The sequence below is a fragment of the Saimiri boliviensis genome, chromosome 16 (assembly GCF_048565385.1).
Source record: "Saimiri boliviensis isolate mSaiBol1 chromosome 16, mSaiBol1.pri, whole genome shotgun sequence".
NCBI classification, from domain to species: domain Eukaryota; kingdom Metazoa; phylum Chordata; class Mammalia; order Primates; family Cebidae; genus Saimiri; species Saimiri boliviensis.
Window position 1 is genome coordinate 10,963,564 of NC_133464.1, and position 22,886 is coordinate 10,986,449.

Sequence of the window (22,886 nt, forward strand, 5' to 3'; positions counted from 1 at the left end):
GTTTTTCTCATAGTTCACTGATATAAATGTTAATCTCATCCAAAACACCTCAGAGAGACATCCAGAATAGTGTTTGATCTTATATCTGGGCATCATTGCCCAGCCAAATTGACAAATAAAATTAACCATCACACCAGATGATCCTGATGCTGTTGAACTTAGACTGAGACTAATCATTTGAGTGTATGGATGTTGGCAAGTTCACATCATTCATTATCCTTACTCCAGCCCAATGTTGTACTGAGACATGTTTCCCTAAAATGTAGGCTTTTCTGTTGATCCCAAAGAACTGTTAAGATAATCTGGCTTTATCTATAGACAGCTAGTTTATACTATTGGTATTCTTCTGTTACATTTTCATAAGAATGTTTTCTTTTTGTGAAAACTTTCATGTAGAGAACAGAAAAGGTATTCCTTGTAAAATAATATAATCTTAATCCAGCAACTTTGACCCACTCCTTTCAAAAATAGACTTTTAGAGATGCTGAGGTATATTCTCTGAGATATATAATTGATTTACTGCACTTTTTCAGTTGATTAGTTTGTTAAGTAAAAAGAACTAGGTAATGAATTGTTTTGTAATGTGGATAATGGTTTTTCAATTTGTCTCTATACTAATCTCTTTACATATACTATGTAGCATTTTCTTGAATCTGGAAGGTAATTATTATATGAAATATATCCTAGGATTCATTTGCACACTGTTTTCTTATATTTCAGAGTTGGCACCTTTTCAGAAAAAAGAATTACTTCATTACTTACATGTGAAGAAAAGGAATGTAACTTTGAAGATAGAATTTTATTAACACGTGAAATAATATGGTCAGGTACTAGTGAAAGTGAAGATCAAGTAAGTCACTCTAGTGAAAGTCATATGCCATCTTCAAATGGAGTCAGCTCATCTTTGTCATTGTTTCATTCAGAAGTAGAGAAAATGTGTCTAAGCCATACAGAGCATCCAATGAATATGAAACAATACAATGAATATGAAACAATACAATGTGAATATGAAACAATACAATTTTCTTCCAAGAAATTATTTTCAATGATGAAAACCAACAAAAACAAAAATTCAGAATTTTCGTCTGATCTTAGCTTTTCAGCTTCTAGATTCACTGTAGAAAATGAAGACCTAGATGTGGCACCTTGCCTTCCTGCCCATTTCTTTCTTTCTAGGGATCAAGTTAGACTTCTGGAAGAAAATGTGAGAAATCAAATTTCTTCAAAACCAAAAGCTAAGTTAGAGAGCAAAACTACTTATCAGTGCTCAAAATCTCAAGAGTCCTTGAATCAGAATCAACCTTCTGTTGGAATGGTTATTTCTGTCCAAGCACAGGATTCTTTTCCAGGACAAAATACTATTCAGAATCGAGGTCTTTATGAAGTCCAATTTACTAGTATAAATCATAACCAAGAATCAATCAGCAGCCAGCCTTTTATCGAGGCCAGCGACTTTGCCCAGCCTCAAGATGCTATGAGGGAGCCATTTTCTAGCAGCGCACAAGACTCATTTCAGTCCCAGGATTTGGAGAGGAACCAACATTTTGTTGAAGTTCCATCGGTTGTTGAGGCACAATATTCAGTCAAGAGCTTGGGCTCTGATGAACACTTCAGTGAGGACCAACATTCTGTTTGGTTGATAAATTCAAACAAGATTAAATATTCAACTAAGAGGCAAGATATTATTTTTAAGAATGCTGGATTTCTAGTTTTAACTCTGAATCCAAATTTAGTTGCTGAAGATATTCCACACCTAAGGAGTGTAAAACCACAAGGCCAGCAACAAATTGTTTCATCAGAATTAAACCAAGATTCTGAATATAGCTCAGTGCCTCTTTCATCTACCATTAAAGGGCAGAAAAATAGAAGAAAAGCACCAGACAGTAAAAACAAACTCAGTCTTAACGTTCCATCTCTAAAAGCCAAAAAATCACCAACTTCACAAGTATTTCAAATCACAGCATGTCACACTTTAAAAAATAGGAATGAATTAGGATGCAAGAATAACACTGAGAAGAAAGAATTACATGAAAGGAAAGATGTATCAGATGTAGCTCTGCATCTGATTTCTGTTTCTAAGCTTATTCTGCCTTATGTTAAAAATTATTCCAGAAAACAACTAGTGAAATTCATGCCAGGTTTAATAAAATGTGGACATTTTCTGCAGAAGAAAAATAAGTCACCAGCTACAGAGAAAATCAATTATACAGATGCTGCTGAGAAGACAGGAATCTCGGGTGTTACTAAAAAAGAAAAGGAGTATGACAAAGAAAATAAAGGACTAAAAAATATTTCACCAAAAATGTTACCTCAGCTAGAAAAATCCTTCCTGGTTAACACCGATCAACTAAAAACACCTTGTTTACTAGCAGAAACAAATGGGAAGAGTAAGGAATTTCTTAAAGACCCGGTTACACAAGCAAAAGAAATTGCTATTACAGAATTTCATGCTCCAAATAGTAGAAAACCATTTGATCTTCATATTCTGAAGCACAAGACATCTTTAGAAGAAGCTATATCAAAATCTATGCAGAAGCTCATTTCCTCTCCCAAAATGGAATCGAACAATAGAATGAAAATACAGGCGGTCCTGCAAAGTTCAGAGAATTCCCAAAGTCAACTTTCAAATGGAGAGGATTTACCAACTAGTACACCAAAAATAGAAAGGTGCTTTCCAAGGGAAAATACACAGAAACAAGAAGATTTTTTGCAACTTGTTCTGGAGTTGTCAAATGTCCATTTACTAATTTCCCTGGGAAGCGATATGCATAAATGCAGTGAAGAATTAAAAGCCATAAAAATTCAAGTGAGTACAGAAAGTGTAAATCTGAAGGAAAATAAACCACTGATGCTTAATGTTACACATGACTTAAGTGAAAGTGAGGAACTAGAATGCAATGCTAGAAATAATATAACAAACATGCATCAAGATAAAGAAACGTCTGATGCATTTCACAGTGCCACTTACATTACCATTTCTGAACTATCTGATACAGAAATAGATAGCAGATTAAAAGCAAAGGCAGACACATTAAGAAGAATAAGGGTCGGTCACTCAGTGTCAAAGCATGAGAAATTACCAGATGAGAAGGAAACACAGAATGCAGAATACGTTGATAAGAGCTCTACCTTTAAAAAGTCACAACAATGTGATAGAAAGGAAGAGGAGAAAGAAGCAAATTCAGAGCTGGCACAAGACTTCAGATTCAGCATGCATCTAAAGCAAAGGCCCAAATACATCAAATTTGAAATGGAACAGATCAGTTCAGGAAGTACTAAAGCCCCAAACAAGGAGCAAGAGGTACAACCACAAACTCTTTCTACACAAACAATTTTGGAGACAAGTCCATGCCCCATGATGGATCCATTTCAAGTTGAGAAGGTGAAGCAAAGCACAGATAGACCTGCAGACAGAAAGAGTGCTGCAGATCTGAAAAATCCACTTACAATGCCAGAGAACTTGGCAGTTGGTGAACTTTCAGTTGAAACAACAGAGTATAGTGTTCCATTTGGTGGAAACCTCCGAAAGACAATGGATGGTCATATTGTAGAAGAAAAGGAAGACATAAAAAGAGATTTACCTGCAGTTGCCCTGGGGCCTTTCGATATCCACTTGCTTACTTTATCACATCTTAAAAGGCAAAAAATTAAAAAAAAATTATCAGAAACAAAAAATGTACTCAGTGTCAAATATGTAATTATGAAAGTAAAGAAGCCAGCAATCTCACTGATCCCTTACGTCAATATATGTGGTACTCCAAACCACAGGAAAAAAATGGGAGGCAATTTTGAAATCGTAATTAAACAGATACTGCAAGATAAAATTGTGGCAGGTGTGCTTCTGAATGTTATTAACCCTCACATGTCTATTTTGCCTAATACTAGAATGCACGGCAGATTACATGCAGAGAATCACAGTTATATCAAGGTGGTCCAAGAGGAATCCCAAATTGGAAGGGAAGAAAAGTGTCCAGCTTTTGTTGGTAAGGGAAATGAATCCCAAAACACACTAGAAGCTAAACTGCAAGATGAAGTAAAATGCATCAAAGAAACTCTACCAAAAGTAGTCCTGCATGATGGCTGGAGCCTTGGACTTCATGCACATCTAGCGGAGGAGATTAAAACAGAGAAAGAAATGCATCAGCCAATCCCATTCACAGAAACTATTACGGAGTCTGTTGTCTCTCCTGTAATGGGATCATCTCATGTTGAGAATGTGAAGAGCAGTCAAACAACAAAAACAGACTGCAAATGTACTGCAGATTCAGTGATGCCTCCTCCAATATCAGGAAAATCACTGATTGGAGACCTTTTAAACCAAACAAGAGAAAATGATGTTCCAAGTAATGGAAGTGATACAAGAGAAATGGGTTACTGTTTTGCAAGAAAAAAGACAGAAATACCAAAAGATTTACCAGCAGCTTCGCCAGAGACTTTCAATTGCTGCACACCTGTTTTGTCTTCTTCTAAAGTGATGAAAAAGAGGGTAACATTTGCACTCACGACAAGTACAGTGAAGTCCAAATGCGTAAGTGCAAAGGATGTGAAGCCATCAACCTCAGAGACAGTGAGTGTCACAAGCCACAGAAAGAAATCAGAGTTAGACTTTAAGTTTAAAAAGATAAACCAAGCTAAAGGATTGGTACCTGAATATCTAAATACTCTTTGCTCTCCAATGCATAGCAGATTGCAGAGAGATTTCTGTCTCCCTGTGTCTCAATTAAAGCAAGGAGAACCAGCAGGTAAGACATACACTGATGTCTTTGCTAAGAATAGTGTATTCCATGACAGAGAGGAAAAATTTCAAGACCGAGAGGAAGAGGAACAAAAAGCTTCGTTAGAAGCAGTGCCAAAGCTTAGCCAGCACCTGGGGGCTGATACCTGTCAAATGAAGGAAATCCATCTTGAATCACACCCAGAGCTGAATTATTTAACACTGGAGCAATGTGTTAATGGACAAAGTTTGCAGCACCAAACAGATTTTCAACAAACTACTTTAAAGACTAGTCTCCAAATGGGTCCTTTAGAAGCTGAAGAACTACAAAAAGCCAACAAAACGAAAAACGACATAACAGACCTTGTGGGTCCTAAGATTCCACCTCCCAAAGCTATACAGGCTCCCAAGAATAGCCATGGCTTCTTCAATGCACATCAGAGGGATCATGAGCTTGTCAAATCAGATGACGAACGGAACCAAGCAGGAAATGCAAATATCCACATACAACCACAAACACATTTTACACCAACTATTTTGGAGTCTACTTCAGGTCCTAAACTAGATCAATTTCAATTTGAAAAGGTAGAGAGATATGTTAGGTTTTCACCTCTAAAGTCTGGGGAAGCAAAGTTTGATGAAATCATATTTTATGCAAGAGAAGGTGGTATCTCATCTGATTCTAGCTATCAAAAGGAACAGGCTGGTGGTAGTGAAAAGAGAGAGACAGTGATTTTTGCTTCCTGCATGTCTGCTTTATCTACACCTAAAAGGAAGAGAAACTTAAAACAATTTTCAGACATGAGAACTTTAGTGAATCCCAAATGTGGAATTATGAAGGCAAAGAAGCCATCAATTTCATATATGCTCAATATCAAGGCTAGTGCTGGTCCAAATCGTAGAAAAGAACTGAGCTGTAACTTGACAACCAAAATGAAAAAAATGCATCCAGGCAAAAAGGGGGCAGATAAAACATATGCTTTCCTGACTATGACACCTAACATTAACACGTATGGCAAGGTAGAGAAAGAAAAAGACACACTTAGAGAAAAAAGACTCGGTTATACTCGAGTAAAGCAAGATATGTCTCCAAATGAAGATAGTATTACTTCAGATAACATTAAAGAAACCTGTCTTCAAGATGAAGAGCAAGAAGCAAGGGATCAGGAGGCATTGTTAAAAGTAATTCCACAATACGTGCAACATTTCATATTCCGTTCGGGTCAGAAGGAGGATCTCGACTTTCACAAATTAGAAAACAAAGGAAGTAGGAAAATTCTGTTTGTTACCAAACAAGATGTCCCACAACAACTTCATTCTGCAGAACCAATACAAGGAGTGGAGACAAACAAATGCCTCCAGACCCAAAATGGTACCATATGTACAGTAAACGCAAATCTTCCTCCTCTAAAATCAGAGGACTCACTAAATGGTGAAGTTTTAATTGGTGTGATAAAACATAGTATGCCAACTGACGGGAAATGTAGTGGGGAACAGCACAATTTGGATAAAGGGGGAAAGGTTGAGTTTAATAGAGATCTGCAAGCAGCTGTCCTGGAGTTACAGATATCACCACATGGTGGGGAGGCAGAGAAGGCCGATTTGACTGATATGGAAAGTGGATCTAGCATCTCAATAAACATGAATGTACAACATGAAAGGGAAGATAAAAATATTCAAAAAACGTTATCAGAATCAGTTCCATCCTATAGTCACCACCTCAGTTTCAGTGCACATCAGATGAAAGATCCTGACCCTTTCAAATCAGAATCTGAACTGAAAAGTCCAGAAGGCAGAAGTTCTTGGAATTTGTCTCATACAGTGCAAAAAACAAAGCAAGAAACACACTTTAGAGAAACTGTTTTAGAGCCTATTTCTAGGTATATGATGAAACAAAGTCCTCATATGCAGGAAGGAATAAAATGTATGGTAGGTCTAAAGACTTCATTTCCCAAAACAGGGAAATCAGAGATTGGTTCAATACCATTTGATACTCCTTTGGATGAAAATCCTAGAAGGAAATGGAATAGTTCTATTTCTGAGAAAACTGCATGGAATCAAAAAACCTTAAGAACAGTCTTAAAACCTTTAGATTTCTCCAGCCTTGTGTCATCTGAATATGAAAGCCGGAGCTATACATTAGAGTTTATGGGCAAGAAAAGTATAATGAGTCCCAAGCGTGTAACTTTGAAGGCAAAGCAACTATCAATTTCACAGCTGTTTAATATCATAAGATACCCTACAGAAAACCATGGAAAGAAAAAGCGACACCACTTGAAGTACAAGATGAAAGGGAGGCAATGGTACACAAGTATAGGAGAGGCATTACTCAGTGCCACTGAATATGCTAAGAGTCTACCATCCAAAGCAGTGATTGATAAACTCTTATTCAATATAGCAGTGAAGGGCATTCTGTCCAACAGAACGTGCCAACAAAATCTGGATGGTCTTATTACAGGTGAAAAGGAAGAGGTCCAAGAAAACGTAGATGCAACTTTCTTGAGTCCTTTAGATTTCTTCATGCCTGTTTTATCTGACCCTAAAAACCATATGAACACAGTTCACTTATCAGAAAAAGAAATTATATTGAATTCCAAATATTTACCTATGAAGGAAAAGAAGTCATCAGTTTCACGGATACATAAAATCAATAGGCAATCTGCCACAAAACATAGGAAGAAACTTAAATCCTATTTAAAAACTCTATCCAACAGAACACTCCAAGAAAATCAGGGCCATATTACAGAGGAAAAGGAAAAAGTACAAGAAAACTTAGCTGCAACTTTCTTGGGTTATTTAGATTATTTCGTGCATGTTTTATCTGACTCTAAAAACCAGATAAACACAGTACAGTTATCAGAAAGGAAAATTATATTGAATCACAAATGTTTAACTCTGAAGGAAAAGAAGCCACCAATTTCACAGATACATAAAATCAATAGACAGTTTGCTACAAAATATAGGAAGAAAGTGGAATCCAATTTAAAAACCAAACTGAAAGCAGTGTGGCAAGGTGGAAATGTGGCCAATACATTTCCAAATACCATATTCTTCACTCCAGATACTGCTGACATTAAAACGCCAAGCAGATTCCAAACAGAGGTAGACATGAGAATATCAGGGTTAAGTCATACACAACCAACACAAATAGAGTCACCAGCTGAAGGAATAACAAGGTATTCTGGTTCCATTGACAAGAGAGGAACTTCCAGCTTGTTAAAGGGAGCAAAACTACATGTTAGAGAAAGCGGGGAAGAGAAGCAAGAACATCTTACAGAAATGGGTCCATTCTCTGCAGAAAACTTCATGGCAAATACACATCTTAGAAAGGATCCTCATCCTGGTAAATCAGAAGATGTGCTTTTGGGAGAACCTTTTTTCTCAAAAAGTCAGATTTACAAAGGGAATTCAGAAAAAGATGTAAAAATGGAAAAAAACAAAAATGGAAAAGGAAGTCTCAAAGTTGGGCTCCCAAGGAAGGAGAAATCAGGTCACTGTGCAGAACCGAGTGAGCCCACAGATGATGCCATATCAAATAAATATGATAAAGAGAACACTGGCTATTCTGTTTTAAAAGAAAAAGCATTCTGTAATCTGGCAGGAGTCATGCCAGGTTCTGTCGGCAGGCATTTGCCTGCTTCAGAAGAAATGAAAAGACAGAATGACAGCCTTAAAATAGCTGACAGGTCAAGTCCTGAAGGTAGACCTTTGCAGGCAAAGCAATCAGCAGCTCCACAATCATTTGATACTGGAGGTCATGCTGCTCTAATCAGTCATAAGGAACAGAAACTGAAGTTTAAAGCCCAAAAGACAGAAGAAGAGAGAAATGAAGCTGCATTAAAGCTAAAATCTACATGTGTTCCTATACCTAGTCTACTCCACATAAAAATGGAGCCATCAGCTGGTACCTGGGATATAGATGAACAATCTTCTGAAACAAGAAATGCCCTAAACAAAGAAAAAGTTAGGGAGAAAGAAGGGTATGGACAACAGGTTTGTATTCGAACAGCTCCACAGTACATCCAGCCATCTGAGTTTGGAGCAGATCAAATGAGAGACCCTGGTCCTTTCAAAACAGAAGCACCTTTAGTCAGTACAGTTTGTTCTCAGATCATCACTCCCCAGAACACAGAAGTTGATTTAATGGATCAAGAAGCAAAGATAAGTGTTGCAGAAGAGTTTAATCCCAAGTCTGTTTTCTCTAAGATACATCTACTTCAAACTGAAAGCAAGAAAGAATTTGAAACTGAAGACTGGAAAACAAGAGCAGATCCCAAGACACGTGCCCTGCAAAAGAAACTGCAAGAGCCGTGTGTCTCAGGCACTACCTGGAGTTCTCCTAATCCCTACACATCTGTTTTTCCTAATATCATAAGACATAAAGATAAGGCAAAGACAGCAAATGTGGAAAGTGCTCTGCAAACCAAACAGGTAAAATTGAAGGCAAAGAGAATACCAGTTTCCCAGCTGCTTGAATATGGTACTGCAGGCAATCAAAAGGAAACCAGAGGTAACATCCAGCAGCAGAAGGCATTCCGGCTGAGTAAAAATGCAGTACATCAAGTTCTAAAGGCTGTTTATGACTCTGGATACTATGTGTCTAGCATTAAAAAGCTTAGAGAAGTAAAAATGGAGAAAGACAAGCCAAAAGACAGGGTGTGCAGTCTTCCACAGTTAAAGCTGGAGAAACCACTAAAAGAAATGCAAAGGTCATTGACAGGATGTACTGATATGTCCGGCATTCTTAGGAAACAGGATCAAGATGTTAGAGAAAAGGAACAAAAACACCAAAGCATTTTAGAAGACACATCCCAATACTGTATTGAACCGTTAAAAATTAGTTCACAACAAATCAATTACAGTAGTTTTGATGCCCCGAGAATTAGAAAAGATGTAGAACTTGAATTTCTCATTGCACAAAGAGCAAAGGAAAAAGATACAGGCATGGCCAAACATTCAGGTTCAGTTCCAGTTCCATGGGAGAGCGAAGTATCGAAGGGTCGAGATATTCCGCTAAACTCAAACGGACAGAATATACTTTTTACAGAGTTGGATACTTCTCAACAGATTTGCCAGGAGCAAGAATTGCTGAAACAAGAAGATATTTCCATGACAAACCTGGAGTCAATGGCCTGCCCCATTATGGAACCTCTTCATTTGGAAAACACAGGAAAGATAGCTGAGGAAGAAGATGTGTACATTAACAGAAAAAATATTCCACATGTATTGGGAAGAGAAGGATTAAAGGAAACCGGTATCTTAGTAGGTTCTAAAGGACAGAATTTTTTTTGTACAAATCCAGAGGTTCAGCACAAAGTGCCTACAGTGCCGAAAGGACAGGTGAATCCAGATTATGTTCCTGAAAGTATTCTGGATTCTGTATCTTTCCCCAATAAGGACCCTCTTCACTTAAAACAGGCAGAGAAAACAAGGAAAGAAAATGTTAGCATCTCTGAAAGTTTCAATGAAAATCTTTGGGGAAGAGAGCAATCAAAATTACCTAATATTACATTAAAATCAAATAGACAGAAAATGGACTTTTCAAAAAAATCGAGGGCAAAGCAACTAAGTAATTGTTATCAGAATATAGAGAATATTCTGGAATCCATTTTCCCTTGCACATTGCATCAACCTCATATTGAAAATCCCAAGAAAGAAGGGTCAGCAGAAGAGATAATGAGTTCAAAAGTTTCAAGCCCAATGATAGAGCAGGCATCACACAAAGTAGGCATTCCGGTGGATCAGCCTCCATGTTCAGAAGGAATACATTTCAATATTAAAAGAAGAAAAGGACATCCACAAGAAAGTACGCACAAGGCTTTTCCAGCATCTGTTTCTCACTCTCTAATGGACATACATGAGATTAAGTCACCAAAGGTAAAGAAAGCAGATAGTTCAGGGTACCACACTTCAAATACAAAAGAAATTGGCTTGCTTTTTACAGGACAGTCAGAACAGGAAGAAAAATGTACATATGAGGCTCTTCCAAAGTCTGCACCTCACTCCAAAACAGATCTACATCAATTCAATGCCTCAATGCAAGAAGAGAAATTAGATGCTATGAATATTCTGCATTATGACCATTTAACTTCACAGACCAAAGAAGCAGTAAAACAAATGGATGTTATAGTTGGATATACTCAAAACAGTAAAAAAAGACAAGCCTTACTCAAAACAGGCCAAAAATGGCAATGCCTACCAATTTCCCATGAGAACTTTTGGGAGCATATATCTTACCCTCAAAAGTATCCCTATGCCCTGCAACATTTAATGCCTCAGGAAAAGGAAGCAATATCAGAAGGAGGTAATGTATCAAGTCAGACTCCAGGACTAGACTTGTTTTCTGAAGATCAAATAAGTACTGTAACTAACGATGGACTGGAAGGGATTGTGCCCTTGATTACTCCAAGGCAGATGAAAAAACAAGATACAATGCTGCTTTTAGGATCACACCATAAAACTATGAAATATCCAAGTCTCTCATTTCCAAAAGGAATGAAATCCTCGGATGGGGTAGAAGTCTTTGATTTAATATCAAATAGCAGCTCAACCAAGTTGAGATTTGGGAAGAAAATACAATCACCTAAGGCAAATCAAAAGGTACAAAAAGAAGTATGTCTGCCTGTAATATTACATCCTCTTTCTGTATCCATGCCTATTTTGCCAGAAAGTAAGGGACAGAAGGATAGCATAAAACAAGTTATTAGGAAAGGTATGATATACCACAAAAGAAGAACTCCAAAATTGAAGAAATCGGTATTTTCACATATACTCAATACCAGTGACTGTGGTGCCCCAAGTAACAGACTAGAAATGCAATGGAATGTGACAGAGAAAATGATCAATGTGAAACATAGAATGAGTGAACTAGATTTGGTTGCAGCAAAAATATATGAGTCCATTCTTTCTTTACCTCACTTCAAATTGAATAAAGAGACAACCGACAGGGTGATCTCCAATCATGTAAAAAGGACAAAACAACATAGATCACAGGGAGAGAAGAAAGACAGAGTAAAAGCAATGGATAGGAAAAGAATAAAAAGCCCTGACATCATTTGGAAGCCAAATAAATCATCACTGTCACATACACTCAGTATAAAGGAATTTCCTTTGCCGTTGGATGTTATGAAACAAGAGGGCAAGATGCAAGAAGGTAAAGGTAAATCAGGTATGAAACTGACAAACGTGTGTACTTCTTTATCATCTCTATCACGTAGTAATTCAAATTCAAGAACAAAAGCAGGTAAAGATATGTCAGGAATTCTAAAGGGCTGCCTTCCACCACTAAAGCTCCAGGCATCATCAAACATCAGAAGAGTATCATTTACAGAGTCAATTAACAGAGAGAGTTTAAGTAATGTAATAAAATCAAAATGTTTGCCACAGAAAAATAAGGAAGATAGAGAAAATATAGTAGATGTGAAAGACATAATGGACCTCATACGTATCACTTTGAAAGGAAAGAAATCACCTTTTAAACACTTACTGCACGGAAAAGAACCACAGCGGAGCAGTAAAAAACTAGAGAAAGTGATGAGGGAAGATGAAAGTAATCTAGACATAGTTCAGAATAAACTTTGTGCTTCTATTCTTTCTTCACCTCACTTGCAATGGAATCCTAGAATAAAAGAGGTATACATAAGAGAAATAACAAGATTCTGTCTTCCATCCTCCACATTCTGGGAATTATCAGACACAGTGCAAAAATGTGAGCAGCCAGTTGGTGACATTCGAAGCAGTATTGGAAAAGCAAAACGTTTACCACAGAACGACAAAGACAGAGTGGAAAAGGCTTTAGGAAAAATTATGCACTCCAAGAGAATAGCTCTGGAGGTGACGCAGGCTTCAGTGTTCCAAGAATTAAACTTCAAAGAAAAAGGGGAAGAGATTCAGGAAAATAAACAAGTTGAGATTTGGAGCAAACCTTTTGCTTCCATCTCTTTTCTACCTTACTCTAAAATGGACGCAATGAAAGGAGAGGAAGCCACGGGAATGAAAATGAGATCCTCCTTTTCACAGCCAAATCTCCAAGAGTCATCAGATATAGAGAAAATAGCATATGAAAAGTGTATTTCTGATAACATCTCAAACAGTGTAAAAAAGACCCTAGAACATGTATTGGAAAAAGAACAGGAGAGGCTAAAAATGGAAAAAAATTTACCTTTGAAGAAAAGGAAATTATCAATTTCACAGGGAATTCAGTTGGATATCGAAGAGCAAGAGAAAAAGATAGAAAATATTAAAGGTGAATCAAGTGTGCTTCTGACGAATGCCAGCACTTCTATCCCTTCTTCTTCTCATTTACAATCGGATACACGAGTAGAAAAAGCAGAGTATGTAACTGAAATAACAACATATTATCTTCCAGAACTATCACACCAAAAATTATCAGAGGCAGGGAAAAAAGCAGATGGAGCGGCCAATGAGAGTGATATCACAATTGATGTACAAAAAGCAAAAGATTATACGCAACAGAAAGAAGAGAATGAAGTCAGGATATCAGCTAAGAAAGACATAATGCATCCAGAAGACAGAGGCCTAAAAGGAAAGAAGGCACTTCCACAGGACCTGCCACTGAATCCTAAAGAGCCAAAGCAAATGGATCAAGACACTCAGGAGCAAGAGAAAGAAGACAGAGAAGACGAGGAGCAAGGGAAAGAGGACGGAAAAGGTGCAGGACAGGGAAGAGCTGATAGAGGAGACAAACAGCAAGGGAGAATGCATCAAGAAGTTGAGCAACAGAAAGCAGATGGAGTAGGCATAGAGCGTTGGAAAAAGGATGAACACAAGAGTGAAAAGGAAGCAGTTCTGTTCCTGTATCTGCCTTCTGAGTCCTCTCTAACTTGCTACAAAATGAACACAAGAATAGAAGGAGAGGAAGACTTACGAGGAATAATAAAATCTGCTACTTCACAGTTAAGGCACTGGAAATCATTGGATGCAGGGACAATAGCACACGCAAAGTCATTTGGGGAGGATAGCTCAAAGGAGGTGACAACATTACACGAATACAAACTACAGGAAGACGCAGAGAGAGGAAAGACAGTAGGTATGAATTCTGTAAGGCAAACTGAAGGCACAATTTTTGAGGCAGAGCAATTATCACTTCCACACATACTTGGTATTCCTGGCAGTGGTGGCTCAAAACCTGGAGAAGTACCAACGAACGTAGAAGAAAAACTGAAACAAGTCCAGGGAAGGAAGAGTGAACTGGAAGAGGTTCTGACAACACCATCTCTACCTCACTGTGAATTAGATGAAGGGTCAGAAGGCACAGAAGAGAAACAAGGAGTCACAAGAGCCTTTCCTCCACCTTCGTGGGATGTGGAATCATCAGATACAGAGAAATTAAAATATACGACGTCGTCTTTGAATGATATTGCAGGTGATTCAAAAAGGACAAAATGCACGACCCAGATACAAAAGGATAAGGCAAATACTTCTGAGAAAAGTGTAATGCATTCCAAGTACATAGTTATGAAGGTGGAGAAATCACCCATTTCCCACACCCTAAAAACAAAGGAGCTGCAAGTGAGCATCAGTCAACAGGAGGAAAAGGCACAGGAAGGTGAGGTGGGAATAGTTGTGCTTCTGAGCAAAACTTACCCTTTTGTCACTTCTCCAACTTTCCTTGAGTTAGACTCAATAAAAGAAGAAGGTGAACCAGGAATAAGAAGAAGCTGTATGCCACATCTCGAGCTCCAGGAATCATCGCCTCCAGGGCAAACAGCACCTACAAAGCCCATAGAGGGCCTTGTAAAGAAGGAGAAACATCCTCTCCCACAGAAGGAACGCAGAGTGCAAACAGCATCCATGCATGGTGTGATACACCCCAATGGGGCCATCTTCAAGGCAAAGACATCAGCACCTGCACAGGCGTTCAGCATCACTGAGAACAGTCCTCCGAGCAAGAGAAAGGAGGTGCAGTGGGGCATGAAAGAGAGAGCAGGCCAGAAGCAGGAAAGGACAGGACGTCCGCATGTGATTCTGACAAAAACTCATCCGTTCATGCCTTCTGCCTCTCACCATGGATTATCTCCTTCACAACTGAACCTTCCTGTATCATCAGCTTCAGGAAAAAATGTGTCTCTCCCACAGTCATGGTTCAAGGAATCATCAGATGCAGGGAGAATAACATGTCCAGAAACAAGCCATGGACAACTTTCAAACGACGTAAAGCAATTAAAAGTACACCTGCTACAGAAAGAAGAGAAGGATAGAGGAGAAGCAGCAGATACGACCAGAGTAGTGGATCCCAACAAAATGTATTTGAAGGCCAAGAAATCACCTATCTTACATACACACAGCTTAAGTGATCTTCAGTGGAAAACTAGAGAACAAGAGGAGGAAAAGGTTCAGAAAGTTAAAAGTGGGCCAGGTGTCATGTGGTCTGAGAGTCCTTCTAGATCCTCCCCACTTCACTTTAACATGAGTACTGAGTTTCAAGAGGAAAGCCTACTGATATTAACAGGATCCTCTTTTCCCCTAGTAAAGCTCCAGGAATCACCAGATACTGAGGGAGGCATAGACATAAGGCCAATTGCTGGTGATGTTTTAATCCGACTACAAAAAGGAAAACACGTGTCACAGAACAAGGAAGAGGATGAAGTGCAAACAGTAAACATCATCATATTCCCCAAACATCAGGAAGAGAAGACACAGGAATGTGAAGGTGAACCAGGTGTGGTTCTGACCAAATCTACTTCATGGCCAACTCTATCTCAACTGGAACTGGATAGAGAAACACACTTAGATCATGAAACGCTCAGACTTAAAAGCTCTATTCTGCACCGAATATCACACATGGAGGAGATTGTACATAGAGAGTCAACTGTTGGTGATAACTCGAAATATGTTAAAAATGAAAAGCAACATATCCCTCAAAAAGGAGAAAGGAAAATGATAATAGATACAAGAGGCACAGATATAACTTTGAAGTCAAAGAAGTCACCTCGTTCCCGCATGCTCCACAGAACAGAACTGCACGTGAACATCAGAGGGCAAGAAGAAAAGGAAGATGAAGGTCAAGATAAACCACCAAGTATGCTTCAAAGAAAGAAGTGTGCTTCCAAACTTTTACCACCCAACCTTAAACTGGAGGGAGCTGCGCAAGGAGTTGAAGAAAGGCTTGGAGGTGAGACACCCTGTTTACTTCCGCTAACGCCTTCAGCATCACCAGATACAGAGAAAACAGCAGCTGCGGAGGCGAGGAGTGCTGATGTAAGACAAGGAAAAGCGTATAGGTCACAGAAAGAAAACAGGCATGAAGTGAAAATGACAGAGATGCGGGTCAGGATACACTGCCAAGAGGCAAGGCGTTCACCAATTTCACATATCCTTAATGCAAAGGAATTCGTGTTGAATATGAACACACTGGAGAAAAAAGTCCACAAAGATAAAGACGAAGCAGGCGTGATTCTGCCACGGACTTTGCTTTCTGTACCATCGGCGCCTCCTCTTTATGTGGATTCAGGGAACAAAATAGACAAAGACACACCAGGAATCACAGGACCGTCTGGTCCACAGCGAAATCTCCGGGTACCCTCAAATACCCAGAAAATAACAAAGAGAGACTCAGTCGAAGGCGATGATAAAAACATTGTTAAGCAAGCAGGCCAGTACGTGCCTCACCCAGAGGCAGAGCCACAGTGGACCTCAAACTTCAAGATCGGCGTCCAGCAAAGGAAGGAACCTTCACGAGTCAGGTCAGGAGGATATTTGAGTCAGTTAGTTTTAAATTCACAGGATGAGGACATTTATTTCACAGGGTTTGGTACCAGAAGAAGTGGGAAAAGGCTGGAATGGCTCTTTACAAAGAAAAAGGCTCAGCCAGAAAAATACAAAACAGAAACTTTTACTGCATTTCTTTCCTATCCCACAATGGATGCAACTAAAATGGGTGGTCGGGAGGAAGAAACTGAAATAATGGACAACTTAAACCATAAAATCAGTCCTGAGGTTTCAGTTTCACTGCTAAGGAAAATATCTAAGGAACTACACGTCACTCTTGGCACCCTTGCAAGTTCAAAAGGATTTTCTGTTTCAGAGAGATATGCTCACCAGCAAGAAACTTCATTGAAAGTATCTCCAGAACTTGCAGGTTCATGCACATTTGATAAGCCAGGGAAAGATGTACAAAGTAATGAGAAAATCAGCAAAATACTTTCTCCCAAAGTGTTAGCACCACAGACAAAGGGATCACTCAAAAAAATAGGTATCGTCACCAATTGGAATGCCCCACAAAATATAGAAGAACAAGATATTGGCATGAAAAAGCAAGTGATGCAACAGTCGGAACATGGGCACAAGACCAGGCTGAACACGATCCTTTCTCTTAAGTTTCCACTTCAAAGTGGAACGGAGAAGACACCATCGGAAACAGATGTGGACCAGAAAACAGCAGCGCAGCCCAGCCTGCAGATACTACAGACACTACCAGGGACACATGTAGATGTGACAAAGATTGACACTGCAAGAGGGGGAAAGGAGCAGGCATTGCTCATTTCAGAACAAGAGGCATGTGTTCTGGAATTGCTTCCCAAATCCCTATTTTCTCCCTGGACTTTTCCATTTCAATCAGGGGATCTGAAAGAAAAAGATCAAACAGACACAAACACCAATATAAATCTAGAGCAGAAGCAATTGGAAGTGGACCACGGTAGTGCTGTGAATCAGAAAGAAGGGAAATTAAAAATAGGCACACACAGAGCTTTATATCTGGAAGAAGATAAAACAGAGTTGCATAAGGCCAGGACTGCCAATCTGGAGACGGAGAAAGTAAGAAAGGACACAAGGCACAGTGCACACCTGCACCTTCCATCTCTAAAGGCAGAAGAATCTCAAATGAAGACTCAGGTCACCACTCATAGGGAGAAGAAGTGCCTAATCATGCAAAAACAGAAAAATGAACTAGAGGCATCTAACGCAAAAGAAAGCATTCAACTACAAAAATTGTTTCAAAGAAATATCCTGGATTCTTTTTATTCCTACGTTCCTCTTTCTTCCAAACATAAAGACCAAAAAGGCAGATTAACAATAACAGATCTGAGAAGAGAATTGAGCACTAAATATTTAACTATGAAAATCCAGAAACACCCAATTCCACAGTTGCTTAATATCACAGGGCATGGTACACCAAGCAATAGAAAGAAATTAGAGTATGATGTTAAGTTAAAGAACATGGTTTCATGGAGTAAAGATGTCTCCGGAATATTTATCAGAAGTATTTCTATTTCTATGATGAGTTCACCTAACCCTGACTCTAAGACAAACCTAGAAAGAGGAAAGGGAATCTGCCTTTCTAAATTCCAGAAAAAATCACCAAACACTAGTGAAATTTTTAAGAGAGACAGTTTAACAATTGTAAAAGGGAAACAGAATTTTACAAACACAGTTCCACAAGATCCCCAGCCCTTTGTAATGGACAAACAACAAATGCAGACACTTCCAAATGTCAAATCAGAAGCAAACTTCAGAAGTGAAATGAATAAAAAATACTTAAAGGCGCAAACAAAAGAATGGGTTGTTCTAGGGAATGATGTCTCAAGGGTCATTAAAAAACCAGACTTGTATATCATCAAGCAAGAAGAAATGATTCCCAAATGCATTCTGACACCCACAGAGTGTCCATCTATGCTTGAAGATCCAAAGTTACCCAAGCAAAGGGATCAGAATGAACCAGTGTGGGACATGACCACACAAAAGGTTTGGCAACAAAATGCTTTCCCAGGAACTGTGCCCATACCACCTCAAGTTAAAAGTAATGAAGTCAAAATCATTGCAGACAGTACAAATGCAGAACATTTACTTCCTATTTGTGAAGCAACAAAAGATATCTCTGAATCCCATGTTAAAAATATGACCCAAGACAAAGTTTCTTCTGATAAACTGGATAATATACAAGCCTATAAGCCTGATGACTTGAAGTTAGCACCTTATCCAGAGGGTTCACATACAACATCAACAGCAAAATATCCCAAAATGCAGCACAACCCCCTTTTAGAACAGTTTACTCCCAAAGAAAAAAATAAGCTTACTAATCATTTAGAGTCAAAAGCATTTGAAATACAATTGAATCTGATGCCAGAGATGGCAAAAAAATCTTTACGCATGTTCAACTTTTATCCAAAAGGGACTCTTTCAAACAGTAACAGTTGGAGGTTCTATTCGAGACATAAAACAATGAGCTTTATGTCTCTAGAAGGGATTAATACCATAGAACCTAACTCAAAACACAAATACCAAAAGAATTCACCTCCTATCAGCAATGTGAAGACGCTGACTGTTGATGTTTCAAATGGCAGTGAGGAGACCACAAAGCCACAGAGTATTAATAAGCTAGAAAGTGGAACATCTTCAGTGACTTCTGCTAGTGAGATGCTATTGCCTCATACCCTCCAAAACTACTCAGCAAAAGAAAAAGCCAAACTCCTCATGCACTTTTCTGTGAAAACATTGGAGATACAAATGAAAGCCTTTCCCGGAATTGTAAGAGAATCTCATGCAATGACCAGTGCTCAGGAGAGAAAGAAACCTCAATCTAACTGTGTTCATTCTGGTATCACAAGACCAGAACGACAAAACAGAATTTTGTTACTTTTTGAGGAAAAATCTCTCCATCAAATAGATCTTGATTTACAATACAAATACCTTCGTTTTCTCCTGGGGCTTCCTGTTGGAAGTACATTCCCTAAGCCAAATGTACTTCCCAAACATAATAAGTTAAACACAGTTGGAATGTGTAAAAAAGTAGATGCTAGTGGAGAAAGTGGGAGTCTTCCCATTGATACAGAACTGTTAGAGCAACATATTTCTTTCAAAAAGCAAAGTCCCCATGAAAATTCATCACTTATCAGAATATTCCCAGAGCCAACCCTCGTGTGTGATTCTGACCGTGATCTGCATAGCCCAAGAAAGAAAGATACTCAAGTTCTTTCACATTCAGAATTCCATGTGACTCCAGAAAAAAACAAACAATATCATGTATGGTTTCAAGAAACAAATACATATAAATCTATCGATTTAAGGACTCAGAGCAATGCTGTTGGTTCAGCTGATTCACATGAAACTCAGATTTCAGAAGATTTTATTGATATTCAGACAAATATTGAGAGTCCAGCTGAGTTGGACAAATGTCCAGGTCTTGAAGTAAGTGAGAGTGAGGAATGTATGTTTCTGGAAGCCAACCCTTATTTAAATCAGGAATCACAAAATATTCTATTTGAGTTACAGACAGGCATGCCTTTGGAAAATCCCTACAAAATCACAAGTGATTTGAAATCATTTTACAGTGAAGATTCAGGTTCGCATTGTACTAGAGGGTACAGAAAGCAAACCTTATTTATTACATCACCTTCTTATAAGTCCCGTGAAACCAGGAAATATAGATCATCTTCCAAAACGAAATCTCCTGACTGGTTGTGTCATCGTTCATTAAATGCTGTGGAAATTCAGTCTAGGTCATCTGGTCTATCACTCAGTGAAGAGAAACTTTCATGGACTACCAGGAGCAGAACAAGTTACTCTTTAGCTTCCTTAACGGAATCAAATATTAAATTGCATCTTGCAAAAAACCAAGACAAGTCTCACATGCACCCAGAAAGAAAAGAAAGAAAGAAGGCCAGATTTGATTTATTTAGGAAGAACAATAGTCACTGGGGCCACGATTACAGTTGTACACACAGTAAGGAGAAATGTGCCAGAAAGAAGAGAGTGCATGATTATGAGTCAGAAAGATTGGATTGTTTCCAAAGCAAACATAAATCAACATCAAAACCTCATCGTGGCGATATCAACTTCGATTCTGAAAGAAAACAAAACCGGCCCTTTTTTTTTGCCTGTGTACCAGCAGACTCACTGGAGGTTATACCCAAAACCATTCGCTGGACTATTCCCCCTGAAACTTTAAGGAAAAGAAACTTCAGAATTCCCCTAGTGGCAAAGATTTCAAGTTCTTGGAATATATGGAATTCCTCCAAAAAGTTGTTGGGGTCGCTCTCGGGGTCCCTTACTACAGTTTATCACAGCTGACATTACCATAGCTAAACTCCTCTGAAGTGGAAGTCTGTTGTGACATTCTGTGAAAAATAAAATCATATAACATCCAATGGTTTCCTCGTGAAGTGTTTTCATATAAAGATAGAAAGAGTGACTGAAATTTGTTATTTAACAATTGAGAAAGTTCAGGCACAAAATTGCTGACGTGGCAATTTTGCGTACATTCCTGGCATTTCATCAGGAACCACCAGACTTCATCAGAAATGGATACATCAGATATGGTAAGGTGCAAACCAATAGGTTGAGATGCATAAAATGTGTGACTTCACCCACGGATGTCCTTGCTGTTTCTGGTATCAGGATGGGTTTAACCTGCACAAACATAAAACGCTGGCAAACCTTATGTCATGCAATTCCCATCAAAAAAGGAAGAATAGGAAATGGATCATGCATGCTCCGCTCTTTTGAGTATATTCTTTTCAGAAGGGAACTCCTTTTTGACTAGATGTTGTAGAGAAAGATTTACCCGCTTATAATTGTACACGCCTGATGAAAAGAAGCCTTTTCTGCCTCCTGGTGTCTCACACTGTACATTCCAAGCCCTGTTTCCCCTCTCTTTGCACGGTCCTTTGGTCCTGGGCACTGTAGAAGGATTTCATGTTGGGATGTAGCCCCTGACTTTGCGCCTGTTTGTCACCACCTAGGATGTGTCCTTTAAAGTGGGCAGAAGGATTCCTGGAAGCTATTCCCAAACTTTGATAGAAATATATATCAAAGTGAATGTCAATCACTTAAATATATAGCCCGCTATGCCCAGTCTAAATGTATCCTAACTCAGCTTCCCCTAAATCTAATCCCCAAGATATTTGTAACCTATCCAACCTCACTGACTTGAAGTCAGATGCGATGGAGGGTAAGAAAGTAGAAATAAATAATATTTTAAAGTAATTGCAGTAAACCTATCTTACTTTTACAAATCTTTGGGGCCCCGAAGCTCAAGCTTCTTCAGCTTTTGTAGTATATCTGCTTATGTAGATAACATCAATTTATTGTTTTCCATATTGTAAGCAACAAATTCAAAGTCTACCAGATATCATGCCTTGTTCTGGGTACTGAATCTAACACAAATTAATAAAGCACAATCTTTAAATAGGTTTTAAATTTTAATTATTATTAATACATAATGGCTATACGTATTTGTGGGGTTTATGTGATATTTTGATACAAGTATATAATGTATAATGATTAAATCAGGGTAATTAGGGTATCTGTCACCTCAAGCATTTATCATTTTTTAAACTATCTTTCTGAGACTAAGTCTTGCTATGTTGCCCAGACTGGTCTTGAACTCCTGGGCTCAAGTCAAGTAACTGAGATTATAGGTGCATTTTATCCCAAACCTGAATTAACAAAGCACAATGTTTTAAAATTTCCATTTTTACTTTAGATTCAGGGGGTATACGTGCAGGTTTTTTACAAGAGTATATTGCTTGGTGCTAAAGTTTGGGCTTCTATTGATCCCATCACCCAGATAGTGAACATGGTACTCAACAGGAAGGTTTTCAGCCCTTCACCCACTTCCTCCCTCCCTCCCTCCCTCCTTTCTTTCTTTTGGAGTCCCCAGTGTCTACTGTTCCCATCTTTACATCCAAGTGAACCCAAGATTTAGCTCCCACTTGTCAATGAGAACATGTGATATTTGGTTGCCTGTTTCTCCATTGGTTAATTTAGGATAACTGCTTCCATCTGCATCTATGTTACTACAAAGGACACGATTTGTTCTTTTTTTATGGCTGCACAGTATTCCATGGTGTATATGTACCACATTTTTCTTCATTCAATCTACTGTTAATGGACAGCTGTATTGATTTCATTTCTGCCATTGTGAATAGTGCTATGATAAACATACAAGTGTATGTCATTTTGGAAGAATGACTTATCTCCCTTCGGGTATATACCCAGGAATGGAATTGCTGGGGTCAAATGGTAGTTCTAGTTTTGGTACTTTGGGAGATCTTCAAACTGCTTTTCGCAGTGGCTGAACTACTTGGCATCCCCACTAACAGTGTATAAGTGTTCCTTCTCTTCTACAACCTTGCCAACATCTGTTATTTTCTGATTTTTTGTTATAGCCATTCTGACTGGTGTGAGATAGTATCTCATTGTGCATTTCTCT

At 38.6% G+C, this 22,886-nt stretch overlaps 1 protein-coding gene across 1 annotated transcript in view; it reads left to right on the top strand.

Moving 5' to 3' along the window:
- CCDC168 (coiled-coil domain containing 168) overlaps positions 1 to 20,864 on the top strand; it is a 30,661-nt gene extending 9,797 nt beyond the window's left edge. The window contains exon 3 of the mRNA XM_074387345.1: positions 721 to 20,864. Within this exon, the coding sequence (XP_074243446.1) occupies positions 721 to 20,743 (20,023 nt within the window). The 3' untranslated portion in view covers positions 20,744 to 20,864. The remainder of the gene's footprint in view (positions 1 to 720) is intronic.
- The last annotated feature ends 2,022 nt before the right edge of the window (positions 20,865 to 22,886 follow it).